The sequence below is a fragment of the Atta cephalotes genome (assembly GCF_000143395.1).
Source record: "Atta cephalotes unplaced genomic scaffold scaffold00013, whole genome shotgun sequence".
NCBI lineage: Eukaryota > Metazoa > Arthropoda > Insecta > Hymenoptera > Formicidae > Atta > Atta cephalotes.
In genome coordinates, this window is record NW_012130077.1 from 5,940,678 (window position 1) to 5,954,384 (window position 13,707).

Consider the following 13,707-nt stretch of genomic DNA (forward strand, 5'->3'; position numbering starts at 1 on the left):
ATATACGTACTATATATATATATATATATATATATATATATATATATGTGTGTGTTAAAGCGCAAGTCGATCGATCCAGTTGTGAGAAAAATACACGCAAAGTCGTTTCGAGAAAAACTCATTTAAAGTTTCTCATATTTCAATGCATTTACGAAGTGAATAATTTCAATAACTTATCTTTAGTCGGTTATACCAGTATCATATAAAATACCTTCCTCGAAGAGCGAGAACACACTACTCCCTGTAACGGAAATTTTGAACGAAATTTCACAGATTAGGATGCGTTCAGAAATATTATCCGAGTGCCTCCGTGTACCGTTTTATTCTTATTCACTCAATGTTAAACAAGGATGATACACGAGAGCACGCATCCGGATGATGTTCCCGAACGCATCCTTACAAAGAATTATTCTGAGCTACATATGGCACCATCTGATTGCATAGAGTAATGGCAAATAAAAACTTAATACGTAAGTAGTAAACAACATTGATCAATCATTGTAAAGTCTGTAAGACTTATAATATAAGCAGTAGCCAATCCAATATGTTGATTTCCTTATGCCATGACTTTAATACTACTTAACACAAATGGTTTGTCTGCTGAACGTAATCTCGCGTCGTATGAGCGCTATGCCTTCTCTATGCTCTTTGATAGCTCGGTCAATTTGACGAATTTCGTCTCAACGTTTTAGGGACACATTTTTAAGATCCCAAATTACAAGAAAATGAAAAAAAAATTTTTTTTGATCCGTCAAAGTAGAATATCCTCTTAAAAAATAGTCTAATCTTACCTGGAATTTTAAATAAAAATACCTAGAAAATTCGGGAATTCTCAGAGAATTTTTTTACAAGATTTCAATATTAATAATAATAAATTTCCCTGTTTTATTCACTCTTTAAGAAGAAAATAGGGAGAATTATTTAGTACGTTGATTGTTAGATTAGTTTTGCTAGAATAATTTTGGAGATGGTCTTGAGTGATAAGAAGGTCTTGAGTGATAGAGAACCATTTATTACAACCTCCAGCATACGAAATTGCACAGTGAAATTAACAGATATTAACATAAGGATTAAGCAGTATTACATTTATCTTGATAGTCAAAATATTAGTAGAAATAGTTCATAATATATAATAACAACAATCATAACGACAAGAATAATAACAGATCTATAGGGCAATTCTTTTCAATAATTTGTTTATGGCAATTAGATTGAATATTATGCCTCTTTATTCCTAACTAGATTAAGATAGGATTTTGCCAAAAGAAAAAATTTCTCAATCTATAGTCGCCTTGGTTGCCCGAGCTCCAAGAGAAAAAAGTTCGGCATCTTAGTTTATCAAGTCTGTGCTAAATATCAGCTGAGGATGTGGAGATTAGTCTCGATACCTACAATTGAGTATATAATAGAAACTTGTGATAATTGATAGTGCTATGCCCCATTAACAATTGCACTACCAACCTGGCGTCACCTTTTTGTTAGCAATTTTATGCTATTAATTAAGTTCTCTACTAGGCGAATCTTCTAGTAGAATCTTCTACACTTTATTTTTTCCCTTCAGAACTCAAGATACAGCTTTCTCGTAAGTAATTCTTGATCTTTGCCCTATCTAAACTGTAACACACTGAACGCCAACCTCGGTTCGAATATTAGTTAATTTTTGCTAATTGGTCAGCTATCTCAGTGTCTCTGATTTTTGAATGTCGAGGGACATTCCCCTTAAAACAACACAATTGTTTTATAAAATAATTAGGATTTTATTCCTAAATTTTTTATTGCTTACAGTCTACACTAAATGATCCCAAGCCACGAGTGATACCAGAGTCATTGGCATCGGATAGCATACTTATGCCTACATTAATATCACCCGAACAAGATTCTAAGTTACCAGAGACAACAATGGCACAAACAAATGTGTCGAAAGAAACAAGCAAAAAATCAAAGGACGATAAAGAGACTATTCAAATCATTCGAGGTAATCGTGTGATTAAGTTACCACCTATCGAAGCACCTGCCACCAGAAGTAAACGGTTGCAAGAAAAAATCGAGATGCCACAAACAAATCCTGAACCTATAAAGAAAATGCAAAAGCTTACGTAAGTATACTATATTATTATAAGTTGAAGATTTGGATACAGTAACAAATAGTTTATGTAAATTTGTTACATAAACTATTTGTTACTGTATCCAAATCTTAGCGTATATTTGATTATTCATATATTATTATCTTAAAATAAAAAATTTTTATATGATAGATTATTAGATATAAAGTTTTATTTAATATAAAATCTAATTAATATGAAATCTTTATATATATATATATATATAAAATAATGCAGTTTTTATCATCAAATATTGCTTTATTAACATAATAATAATAGTATGAGAATAAAGTATAAATATATAATATATTATAGGACCGTGATAACACAAACTATAGAAATGCCTTAAATAAATGCTTAAATAATTTTTTGTGAATTTATATACTACATATATAGTCCTTTGAAATGCGCGCCGAAATGATTTTTCGATCTTGAAACGCTAATTCTACTAAATTATCGCAGTAATATCACGAATTAAATTGACTAGCAATTTAACAATTTGCTTTTCCGCATTTTCGAAGAACTACATACGTATATAAATTTACACAGAATTGTAATGAATAAATTTACACAAGCATTTAAGATCCAGCTAGACCGTTTAAGGCATTGATTTTTATAATTAGTATAAATATATGGTTTTCAAATAATATAAGTAAATATTAAAGCATTACTACATAATCAATAATAATGCCAATATTAACAAATACTGACAATATTACTGATCTTCTGCAGTTAATATTAATAAATTGACGTAAAATACTAATGATGATCTGGATTTTGATTCTCAAGCATCAATATTGCTTTATTAGGATCCATGTCACAGTACAATAGTTAATGTATGTCAAACTAAAATAAAATATATCAATAATATTGATATCGTCAATAATATTGATTGTGTGATTGAAAAAATACTTAAAATATTGTTGCGCGCACGCACGCACACACACACACACGCACACACACACACACGCGCGCGCGCACACACACACACACACACACACACACAGAGTCAATAATACTAAAGCCCGATCTACATAAGACGCAAATGATCATAAATGAAACGTATTTTAGATCGTAAACCACAATACATAGGACGCAGAACATGAAAGTGGAAGCTCACCCAACTTTCTGCATCTTGCGTCCTACAACCTATTATAATTACAATATATTAAGTTAGTTTCTAGTTTTGCGACCCGTATTCTGCGTCTTAAGCGTCGTCTACAATGGGCAATAGCAGTAGTAGTAAGGCTATAAGACGCATCGGAAGTAAGCTAATTTTCCAGTATAATAAGACGTAAAGTAAGTCCGCAAATGAAATTCATTTCCTACGTTCTATTCTGTTGCTTACAGATTTATTATGTCCTATTATACCGGAAAATCAGCTTACTCCTGACGTGTCTTATAGTCATTACTACTGCTACTGCCCATTGTAGATGAACCTTTAAATATCGTTGCTACTTAGATATTTTTAATTAAAATTTAATAATTGTTTTAACATACAGTCAGATATCAGTTCAACAACAGTTACATAATAAGGATGAATTGAAAACGGAACAAGTAATAAATGAAGAAGAAGATGATGATGAAGATGATGAGGAAGATAATTCAGATTCGGAAGATGATCCGGATCGATTATGGTGTATCTGCAAACGGCCACATAACAATCGATTTATGATATGCTGTGATGTTTGTGAAGACTGGTTCCATGGAAAATGTGTACATGTTAGTAAAGCTATGGGTAAGTATATATGACGAGAGAAAATATTTATTTTAATTTATGTTATACGATATCTATTTTATACAAATGTATGATAGGTCAACAAATGGAAGAGAAAGGCATAGAGTGGGTTTGTCCGAATTGTTTAAAAAAGAAAGCCGAAGAAGAAAAGATAAAGTCAAATTTGCAATCACTACCCGGAAAACAAAAACCAAAAGTCGAATCAGTGGATGAAAATTCATTATCGCAAGATGTGTTACCGAAAGAAATATCTCCGCCGAGTTCTTCCATTGACCACAGTGTTGCTTCAACTTCTAGCACAATGCAATGTGTAGTTTGTAAGAAAGAAGCCAGAAATTCCAGCATTTATTGTTCAGATGCGTGTATTCTTGCACATGCTCAAGAAACTTTAACTAAGGACAAACCCATGCCATCTGGATCAAATATAAAATCTGCAAAATTGCCTACGTCAGAAACTACGAAGGCAAAACACGAGACTAGAGTAGTAGTCTTTGATAAAAAAACTGGTAAAGTTCTTACTGGTAAGTTAATCATATATGATTCTCATTAAATATTAAAAATATTTAAATTTCTCTATATCAATTTTTTTTTCGAAATTTAATTTCTTATGTGTTGCTATTTTATTATTCATTTTCTATAATCACGTGGAATCATAGCAAACGCTTTTGTTTTTTACTTGCTTTATTTCTATATTCTATAAATTGTTTGTAGATATATTTTATTTTGCATATTTATCATTAGATAATAGCAACAATTCAGAGGAAAATTGAGAATAAAAAGGGAGTAGTTTATTCAGAATAGACGAACTTCATTACATATGCAGGCACATATGCATTCACATACATTTATAATTTTCTACTATCTCTCGAACTGTTTGTTATTTGAAAGCAAAATGTTTTAAGTAAAATCTAAAGCTATGGCACATAGAAAAACTTAACAATAAGAAAATATACATATTGGATTTGTTGTTGCTTATTTACGAACTCATGAAGCTTGCTCCAATGTGCTCCTGCTATAGTTTCTACTCATTTCAACAAGCGCGTTAGAGTGAATAAATGCTATGATAGGAGCATGTTAGAGCATGCAACGCGAATAAACTTATGGTCTCTACTATGATTGCCAATTCACTTATTGCTTACGTTTCGCTTAAGTTTTTTTTGTATGCCATAGTCCTTGCTCTATTTCGTGGGAGACATTTTATGGACACACATTTTTTTCCAGTAGAGAATTGTCTCCGAGATTTCAAGGTGATGTTTACTTTTAAAATGAAACAGTATCTTTTTTTTAGTTAGTGCGTAAAGCCTATTTCGAGTTTATTAATCTATAGTATATTGATCTTTCAAAATAATTCAAAGCCATTTACGTTCGTTCAAGCCTTTTATTTTCTTACCAGTGAACTTTAAAATCTCTTGGAAGATGTTCCACTCGTCATTAGAGTATATACTGATGAGTATATGGTAATTGCTCACGATCCAATTGCGCACAAGCCAATCACAGCGTTAAAAAAAAATAATCTTAAACTTCCTATGCAGAAATCGCTGATTGGCAGTGGGCAATTGCTCTCCATACTGTACTTCTCGTAATGACCACCAAATTCAAGAATGTTTAGTCATTGGATAGGAAGAGAAAGTATGATACTCTTCTTACTAATAACAAGTTTTCCGACGATTGTAGAGTTTTCTTGTGGAACTTTATAAAAAATAAAGTGCATCAATAAGAATTCACCATTTCTGATAATGAGAGTCCAGATATCATGATTGCCTGCCTACAAATTACTATTACGCATCCACGAAGAGAACATTTGAGCAGCTCAAAGTTACAACAATAATGCATGCGAAATAACGCGCTCGAATCCTTCAATCTGATCATAAAATGTGTGGATTATGGTAGGTCTCTCCCTGGACGCGGTACAGGATAACTTCTTCCTAACCAATCGGGAAACATTTTGTTGAGTATTTCTCAAACTCGGTGGTCATTATAAGAAGTACCAGCATGCTAGAAACACGTCCTTTTTCTGGTGACGAGTGGAACGTCTTCGATAGATTTTGAAGTTTATTGATAAGAAAATAAAAGACTTCAAAATTTTAAACAATTAAATGACCTTGAATGACTATGGAGAACTATATCATAAGTCAATGAACTTTCTCGAAGTAGACCTAACCTTTTTAAATTAAAAAAAGATACTGTTTCAAAAAAAAACAAAGGTAACCTTCAAAATTTTGGTAAGCTTCACCTAGAAAAAATTGTATGTGTTTGCGCGCTTGCCTATGTACGTCTATGACATACATGATTTATTATTTTAGGCGCAGATGCTCCTCTCAGATCCAGTTTGCGAACATGGTTGAAAGAGAATCCAACTTTTGAAATAGTAGAGGCTAATAACATCAATACACTTCAAATAGGCGGAAAGCTCGTCACGCAGATCCAAACATCTGGAAAACCTGTACGTGTTAAATAAAATAAATTTACATTAACAATATATATAAATAAATTAAAATTTATATATAAGATATCGTGAAAAAAATCGAGATGTAAAGGATAGATAGTGTATATACTCAGTAAGAATTGTTTAATGAGCATTGAAAGATTGATTTTTAAATTAGAAGCGATTTTTTTTATGTTTGTTAAACAATTTATTTGTTTGCTTCTACATAAAAATTATTACATGCGATAAATAAAAAACGTGAAAACGGAATTATACATTTTTCGATATTTAAGAAAAATATTCTATATATTTCTTCCGTGTTCATTTTATAACAAACAATCATCTTATTGTTTTATTTTAAGCAAAAATATAAGTTAGTCATTCGTTTTAATGATTACACACTTATTTAGCAATTATTCAGATTGAATTTAATATCAATTATTAATCTAATCTAAGAAGTGACAGAAATGCATTTTATATACATAGAATGCTTCAAAATCTATTTTTTTTAATAATTTGGTTCTTTGGAATATTCTAATTGCAGGATGAAAATTGTAATACATAAAAATGTTGCGGCTATAATAATTATTAAATTATCAGAAAATTTATAAATTACAAGTGAAATTTCGCACGCTCGCGGGCATAGTGACAAATGCTATCACGAATTGGAGGGGAAGGGAGGGGAGAGGAGTTTAATGAGAGATTAACATAAAAATGCAATTTTTTTATTAAGGCATTATTTCTGTGTTTCTATACAGAATCTATTTGTGATTTATACGCATAATATCGGAATATAATATTACAAAATATCAATTCAATTACGACACATGTTAGGTCTCAAAATAAATTCATAATCGTGTTCATTTGCTTTGTATATGGTAAAAATTTTAAAAGATTTAAAATAATTTTTTATTTAAAATATCAATGTGTGTTTGTATGATAACTTACAGCGTTTCTCATAGCGAAAATTAGTGCAACTGGTGGAATTAGTACAAATCGTTTTTTTTTTTTTACATATTTTTAGTATTAATAATAGAATCATTTTAAGATAATAAAATTATCGTAACAACAAGGAATGTAACTAAAGGGTTAAATTATTTATTAGGTGTACAACTTTGCTTCCGCCGTTTTCCTATAGATGGCTTTAGCGGTAAGTGGTGGTCGAAATAAATAGATCATAGACATCATACAATAAACTTGGGCATCTGTCAACATAACCCCCATAAATAGAAACATTAATCGATTTGTGTCTGCATCATAAAGTTATTCTCGATTGAAAATGTCAGTTTACGAGCCAAATTCTCGTCATTTGCGGGAGGATTTAATTTTTTGCTTCAATGAAGAAATCTGCCGCTGAGGCTCATCGAATACTCTCAAATACTTATGGTGAGGCCATTATTAGTGAAAGAACGTGTCGTGAATGGTTTCAACGCTTCAAGAACGGTGATTTTGACGTCCAAGGTCATGCTCTGTATTTGGTGGGACCAGCTCGGTGTAGTGTATTACGAACTGTTAAAACCGACTGAAACAATCACAGGCGATCGGTATCGAACGCAATTGAGCGTTTGAGCCGAGCATTGAAAGACAAATGGCCGCAATACAACGAGAGACACGATAAAGTGATTTTGCAGCATGACAATGCTCGACCCCATGTTGCGAAAGTGATCAAGACATACTTGGAAACATTGAAATGGGAAGTCCTACCCCACCTGCCAGATGTATTCTCCAGACGTTGCTCCCTCTGACTATCACTTGTTTCGATCAATGGCACACGGCCTGGCTGAGCAGCACTTCCGGTCTTATGAAGAAGTAAAAAATTGGATCGATTCGTGGATAGCCTCAAAAGATGACCAGTTTTTTCGACGCGGGATTCGTACACTACCCAAAAGATGGAAGAAAATAGTGGCCAGCGATGGACAATACTTTGAATCATAAATGTATAATCAGTTTTTTACAATAAAGCCTCGAATTTCGGAAAAAAACGGCGGAAGCAAAGTTGTACACCTAATAAATTAATTAATTTGTATTATAATTGCACTCAGTGTTGTGCTAATTTTTCATTGGAAAACGTTATTAAAGGTCGCCCACAATGGAAGAAATATTAGAAATAAATATTAACCCCGGATCTACAATAGATTTTTAAGCCTTAAGTCATAAGGAATGGACAAATCACAATCACTTAGTTCGGATCTACAATAGGTATTTTAAGCTTTAAGTCGTAAGAAATTGACCAACTACAATCGAATACGAGGAGAATAATTGATTGTGATTCGTCTATTATCCTCCTTCCATTCAATTGTAGTTGGTCAATTTCTTATGGTTTAAGGCTTAAATAAAACACCTATTATATATCTGGACTAAGATTTTAACTTATCAAAATTCAGTTACACAGGAGTACACAGATTTCTGATAAGTTGAAATCTTAATATTTATTCCTATTCTTAATATTTTTTCCATTGTGCAGAACCTTAGACGTTGTTAAAGACAAGAACATTTGTTATATCGTCATGCTTAAGCGGACAAAATATCAGTTCTGTGATTCGTGAATTTCAATTGCTTATAATTAATAACTTTTTATTAAATATAAATAAGCTTTAAAAATTATTATAGTTTTCTAAATCTCGACATTATTGTATTAAACTTTTCGTCTTAGAATACAATATGTTAAAATTTCTTAAAAGGAAATGTAGAAATTTTGGGACATCTTACTTCTTGTATCTACAGTTGCCACCTTTTAACTAATGTCTTGCCGATAATTGACTGCGTTCAACAGAAAAAACTGATCAATGATTCTTTAATTGGTTCCTACACTCCAGTGAAAAACTAAAAACATGAATTATATTAAAGAATTACTAAGTTCTCTCAGCTCTCTCTATTGAATACAGCCAATGGAGATACGATCACTTGTGTAGAAGTTTCCAAATCGAATGATTTTCATCAGCATTGCAAATTTGCAGCTATTTTTGTTTTCCTGTAATATGTTATAAAAGTATCAACTTATAAAATTCTGATTTCACTTCTGACTTAACTCTGACTTCTAACTCAGAGTTAATTTTCTTACTACGTTCATATATATTTTTTATATATTTTTTATTCAATTTAATGAGTACTTTCAGATAATGAATTTTTTTTATATAACTTGTATTTTTACTTACACAAAAGTGTAGGTAAAAAATAATATAAAATATTTAGAATTTCTAGAGTATTTAGAAATTTAAAAAAAATAATCTTAAGTTAAAGATATGGGAATTGTTTTCAGGCAAAAATTACGCAGGTATCTCCAGTTAAAATGCAAAATATGCCAAAGACGATCTATACCAAGATATCTGGATCAAAACAAACTGTTTTAGCACCCAACAAGAAAATTACAATAATTCCTTCTATACAACAAGTACCGTCGGGCAGTAAATCGACACAGCTGAAACAGACGATAATCACTACAACGCCAGGAAAGAACCCTGTAACATTGAAAACATCAAAGAACGTCACACAAACGCAATTGAAAATTCAATCAGCAGGTTCGCCAAAGCAAACGCCGATTAAGAAGCAAGAATCAAAGTCACCGTCTCAATTGAAACAAACTAAGTTAACACCGGTAAAAAAGCCAGAAACAGAACCTATACGAGTGAATATCCGAAAATCGCTGACAGAATTACTATCCAGCCGTATAAAAGAAACTAAAGATCTGAAACTAACTAATGAGGAAATTGCCGATTTGGCTTTTAACATAGAATTCGAGATGTACAAGTATTTTAAGGACACCGGTTCTAAATACAAAGCAAAATACAGGAGTCTAGTATTTAACATAAAGGATACTAAGAATCTGACATTGTTCAGGAAGATTGCGGATCATTCATTAACGCCAGATGCGGTGGTGCGATTAAGTCCGGATGAGATGGCCAGTCAAGAATTAGCCGAGTGGCGCGAGAAGGAGACCAAACATCAGCTGGAAATGATAAAGAAGAACGAACTGGATTTGATGGCCCAGGCCAAGTCAATTGTTGTTAAGACTCACAAGGGCGAACAGATAATCGAGAACGATGGTGGAATCGATCACGTTGATCCTAAAACTCCGGTGCAGGATATCGTTTCTGCATTAAATAACGGCGATAACATAAGTTCCACAGTTGACGATTCGAAGGATAAGAATAAGGATAAACTAACAGCACAAATGGAAACAAAAAAATCCAAGAACACAGACGATCGAAGAAAGAAGGATAAGGAGAGAGGAAGAAATCGCGACAATGCAAAGTCTAAGAGTAAGGATCGACGGGAGAGAAGTCACAGTCGGCATCGTCATAGTCGGGATCGAGATCATAGTAAGACACGAGACAAGAGCAAGGAGCGAAAATCGAGCAGGAATAAAGAGAGCAAGCGTGAGCGAGAGCGAGAAAAGGATAAAGATCGGGATCGGAATAAAGATCGAGACAAGGTGAGTAGAAAGGAGAGCAGAGAAAGAGAGCGACAGAGAGAAAAGGATAGACACAAGAGTAATGACAATCGTTCAAGAAATCGTAGCGGTAGTAGAGAATCTAAGGACATTGATAAACGGGAAGAGGAACATAAAAGAGAAACAGAGAAGAAGAAGGAGATATCCCCACCACCTGTGGAAAAATTGATAGAAGACCGTCTCTGGCGGCACATAGAAGACGAGGCGACAACGAATACGATTGATGGGAACGATTCCGATATATCGGATAGAGAACCTAGCTCTACTGTTACGATTAAGACGCCCGATATCAATGAGGAATCCGAGAGAGACAAAGAGCAAATGACGGACAAGGAAACATCAGCGAAGGGCAGTTGGCAGACCGTTTGGCGCGGTTTTGTTAATATGGTTGATGTCGCTAAATTCTTTATAACCGCGCAAGAGGTAAGTGGTAACGCCAAGGATCTTATGGACGATTTACCAGATACTGTCGACGTTGTCGGTAGGATCAGTCACGAGACCGTTTGGGATTATATTTCAAAGATGAAAAGAAGCGGTTCGAAAGAAATTTTAATCATTCGATTAACAGCTGCGAACGACGAAGAGAAGATTCCCTACATAACTTTGTATAGTTATCTGAATAGTAGAAGTCGTTTGGGCGTTGTGGGTAATGTTTCCAAAAATATCAAGGACTTTTATATAATGCCATTCTCGAATCAGAGTACAATACCGTCAGTTCTAATGCCGCTTAACGGTCCGGGATTTGAGGAGCACCGGCCACATCTACTTCTCGGCATTATAGTTCGCAATAAGAAGAAGCGATTGCCGGTTGTATCGACAATACCTCCGAAAACGTCTAAGACATCCGATAGAAGTTATACTCCGCCGTTAATCAGCGTGCCAAAGGAGAAAACCTTGTCTCCGTCACCTTCTTCATCTCCCATGTTATATAAAGCGACCGCGTTAGATTCGACAAAAGAGAAAGCGCCGGCGGCAGTAACACAAATGACTCTGGAATCTTTGAATAAGGCACACATAGGTATGTCGCGCGGTGTTATAGATACCGCAACGATATGCAAGATTGTGCCGGAATTGTCATCAAAGATCGACCTGACCTCATCGCCCGGTAAAGTCACGTTGGACGATGACGGAGATGAGCCATATAGTCCTGGCGAGATGGACGATGATATAAACAATCTGCAGCCCACTGTTGACAATACCGCTGGTATCTTATCTTCATCTAGCAAGAACTCCACAGAGTTACAAAGAAAGATGGATGAGTTGAATCGGCAGATCGAAGAGCAGAAACAACAAATTGAGGAACAGAGGCAACAAATACAGAATATTAGCTCATCGTTTCTCGACGAAACAACTCCTACTTTGCCGGTGAGAATTTCCACTTATTTTTTTTGCAACTTCTTTGTTATCGCGTTACTACGTCTTTTTATTTGCCTTATATAAGTAAATTGATTTTGAATTCTGCTGCATCCCGATCTAATTTCCTAAGTTGCTCTAGATTTGTACTCTTTGAAAGAACTTGACTTTCTTATCGTTATAGATATTAGAAGCCTTACGTTAATCAAACATTTACACATTATGAGAAAGTTGACCATTTAGCAGCATGTAAGAGAATTAAGTCAACATTTATATAACGTAGAATGAAGATAAATATATTTTTTTATTTTTTTAATATGAAATCCTGGTATGATAGCTGTACTCTTATATTATCATAAAGGATAATATCAAATTGTGATTTTTTTTAATGGTCTACCAGAGAAATATATGCATCTTCAAATAACCAAATCAATCATTCGATCACCGAAGTAGAAATCTGTAGTAGTTCTATCCATAGATATAAATTTATTGAATGATATCTTTTAAAATACATTTATGGAATTTAAAAATAGTAGATTCACTCGAGTTTCCTATTAAGTTTTCTATTAAAGCTGTAATGGATTTTACTTGTTAATTTCTTTATTATTTGCTTAATAATTTCTAATCGGTAAAATATAGATGGATTTTTGAAAATACGCTCACTTGTTTCCATTAATTACGCGCGTCATTGATCAATCATGAGAATTTCTATCCTTCATTATCTATCTTCGTTGATCTTTCTTACACATCTGTACATCTTCATCTATAATTGTTTCAGGGTTTAGGATTAGATCCGCCCACCGACACTTGCGAGGAAGCTTACAGTCCATCAAACGCGCGGTCTTTCACGCCTCCGCCACCTATTTCCAAATTCACGCAGCCTATCCTCGATAAAGTCTCGGACATTACTATACCGCCGAATTTACAAGAGATCCTGGCAAACGTCAAGCGGCAAGAATCCTCTAAAGTGGATCCTTATCTTCCGTCTAAGCCTGGCGCGTCATTCTTACCCACGCTCTATCAAAATCCGGAGAGGTATTCACCTTCGCCCTCTTCCAAGATTAGTCAATCAGAGAAAGCGTCGCTAGAAGTTCCCAAAGAGAGCAAGAGTACATTGAGTACTTTGAGCGATCTGGATCTGATTCGAAAAGCCGAAGAAGAATTGGCTGCAGTCGCGGCAGCGACGGTAGCACAATCTGTAGTGTCAGCGTTGCCACCGTCCTCTTCTTCCTCGTCATCGTCGTCATCGTCAACGTCTTTACTCGTTTTAACGTCGCCGCCTGTTGGTTCTGTAAGTGACGCACCGATATCGCCTCAGATTCTGTCGTCACTCCCGCTTTCCGCGGAGCCTACATTGGAAGCGAATAAATCATACAAGCCAAGTTCTTCGGATTCTTTTAAGAAGAATTTCACTCCTGAACAGCCGAAGCCACCCGGTCTTGAAGATGAAGATTTTCCTATTTTTCCATCAACTCCGCCGACAATAGACGTCTCTAAAATGACATCCCACTCAAAAATTTCATCCAAAAGCGGTATTGTGTTGAATGTTAAACGAAAATTGAGCGACAGTGATAGCTCGTCGTTACCCACTAGATTACCGAGGACAAAATCGCGTTGGGGTCAAAGACCATCCGAATAA

At 34.2% G+C, this 13,707-nt stretch overlaps 1 protein-coding gene across 1 annotated transcript in view; it reads left to right on the plus strand.

Moving 5' to 3' along the window:
• LOC105617731 overlaps positions 1-13,707 on the plus strand; it is a 22,097-nt gene extending 8,390 nt beyond the window's left edge. Inside the window, exons 9-14 of the mRNA XM_012199284.1 lie at positions 1,786-2,096; positions 3,605-3,840; positions 3,918-4,361; positions 6,144-6,283; positions 9,525-12,080; positions 12,847-13,707. Coding sequence (XP_012054674.1) covers positions 1,786-2,096; positions 3,605-3,840; positions 3,918-4,361; positions 6,144-6,283; positions 9,525-12,080; positions 12,847-13,707 — 4,548 coding nt within the window. The remainder of the gene's footprint in view (positions 1-1,785; positions 2,097-3,604; positions 3,841-3,917; positions 4,362-6,143; positions 6,284-9,524; positions 12,081-12,846) is intronic.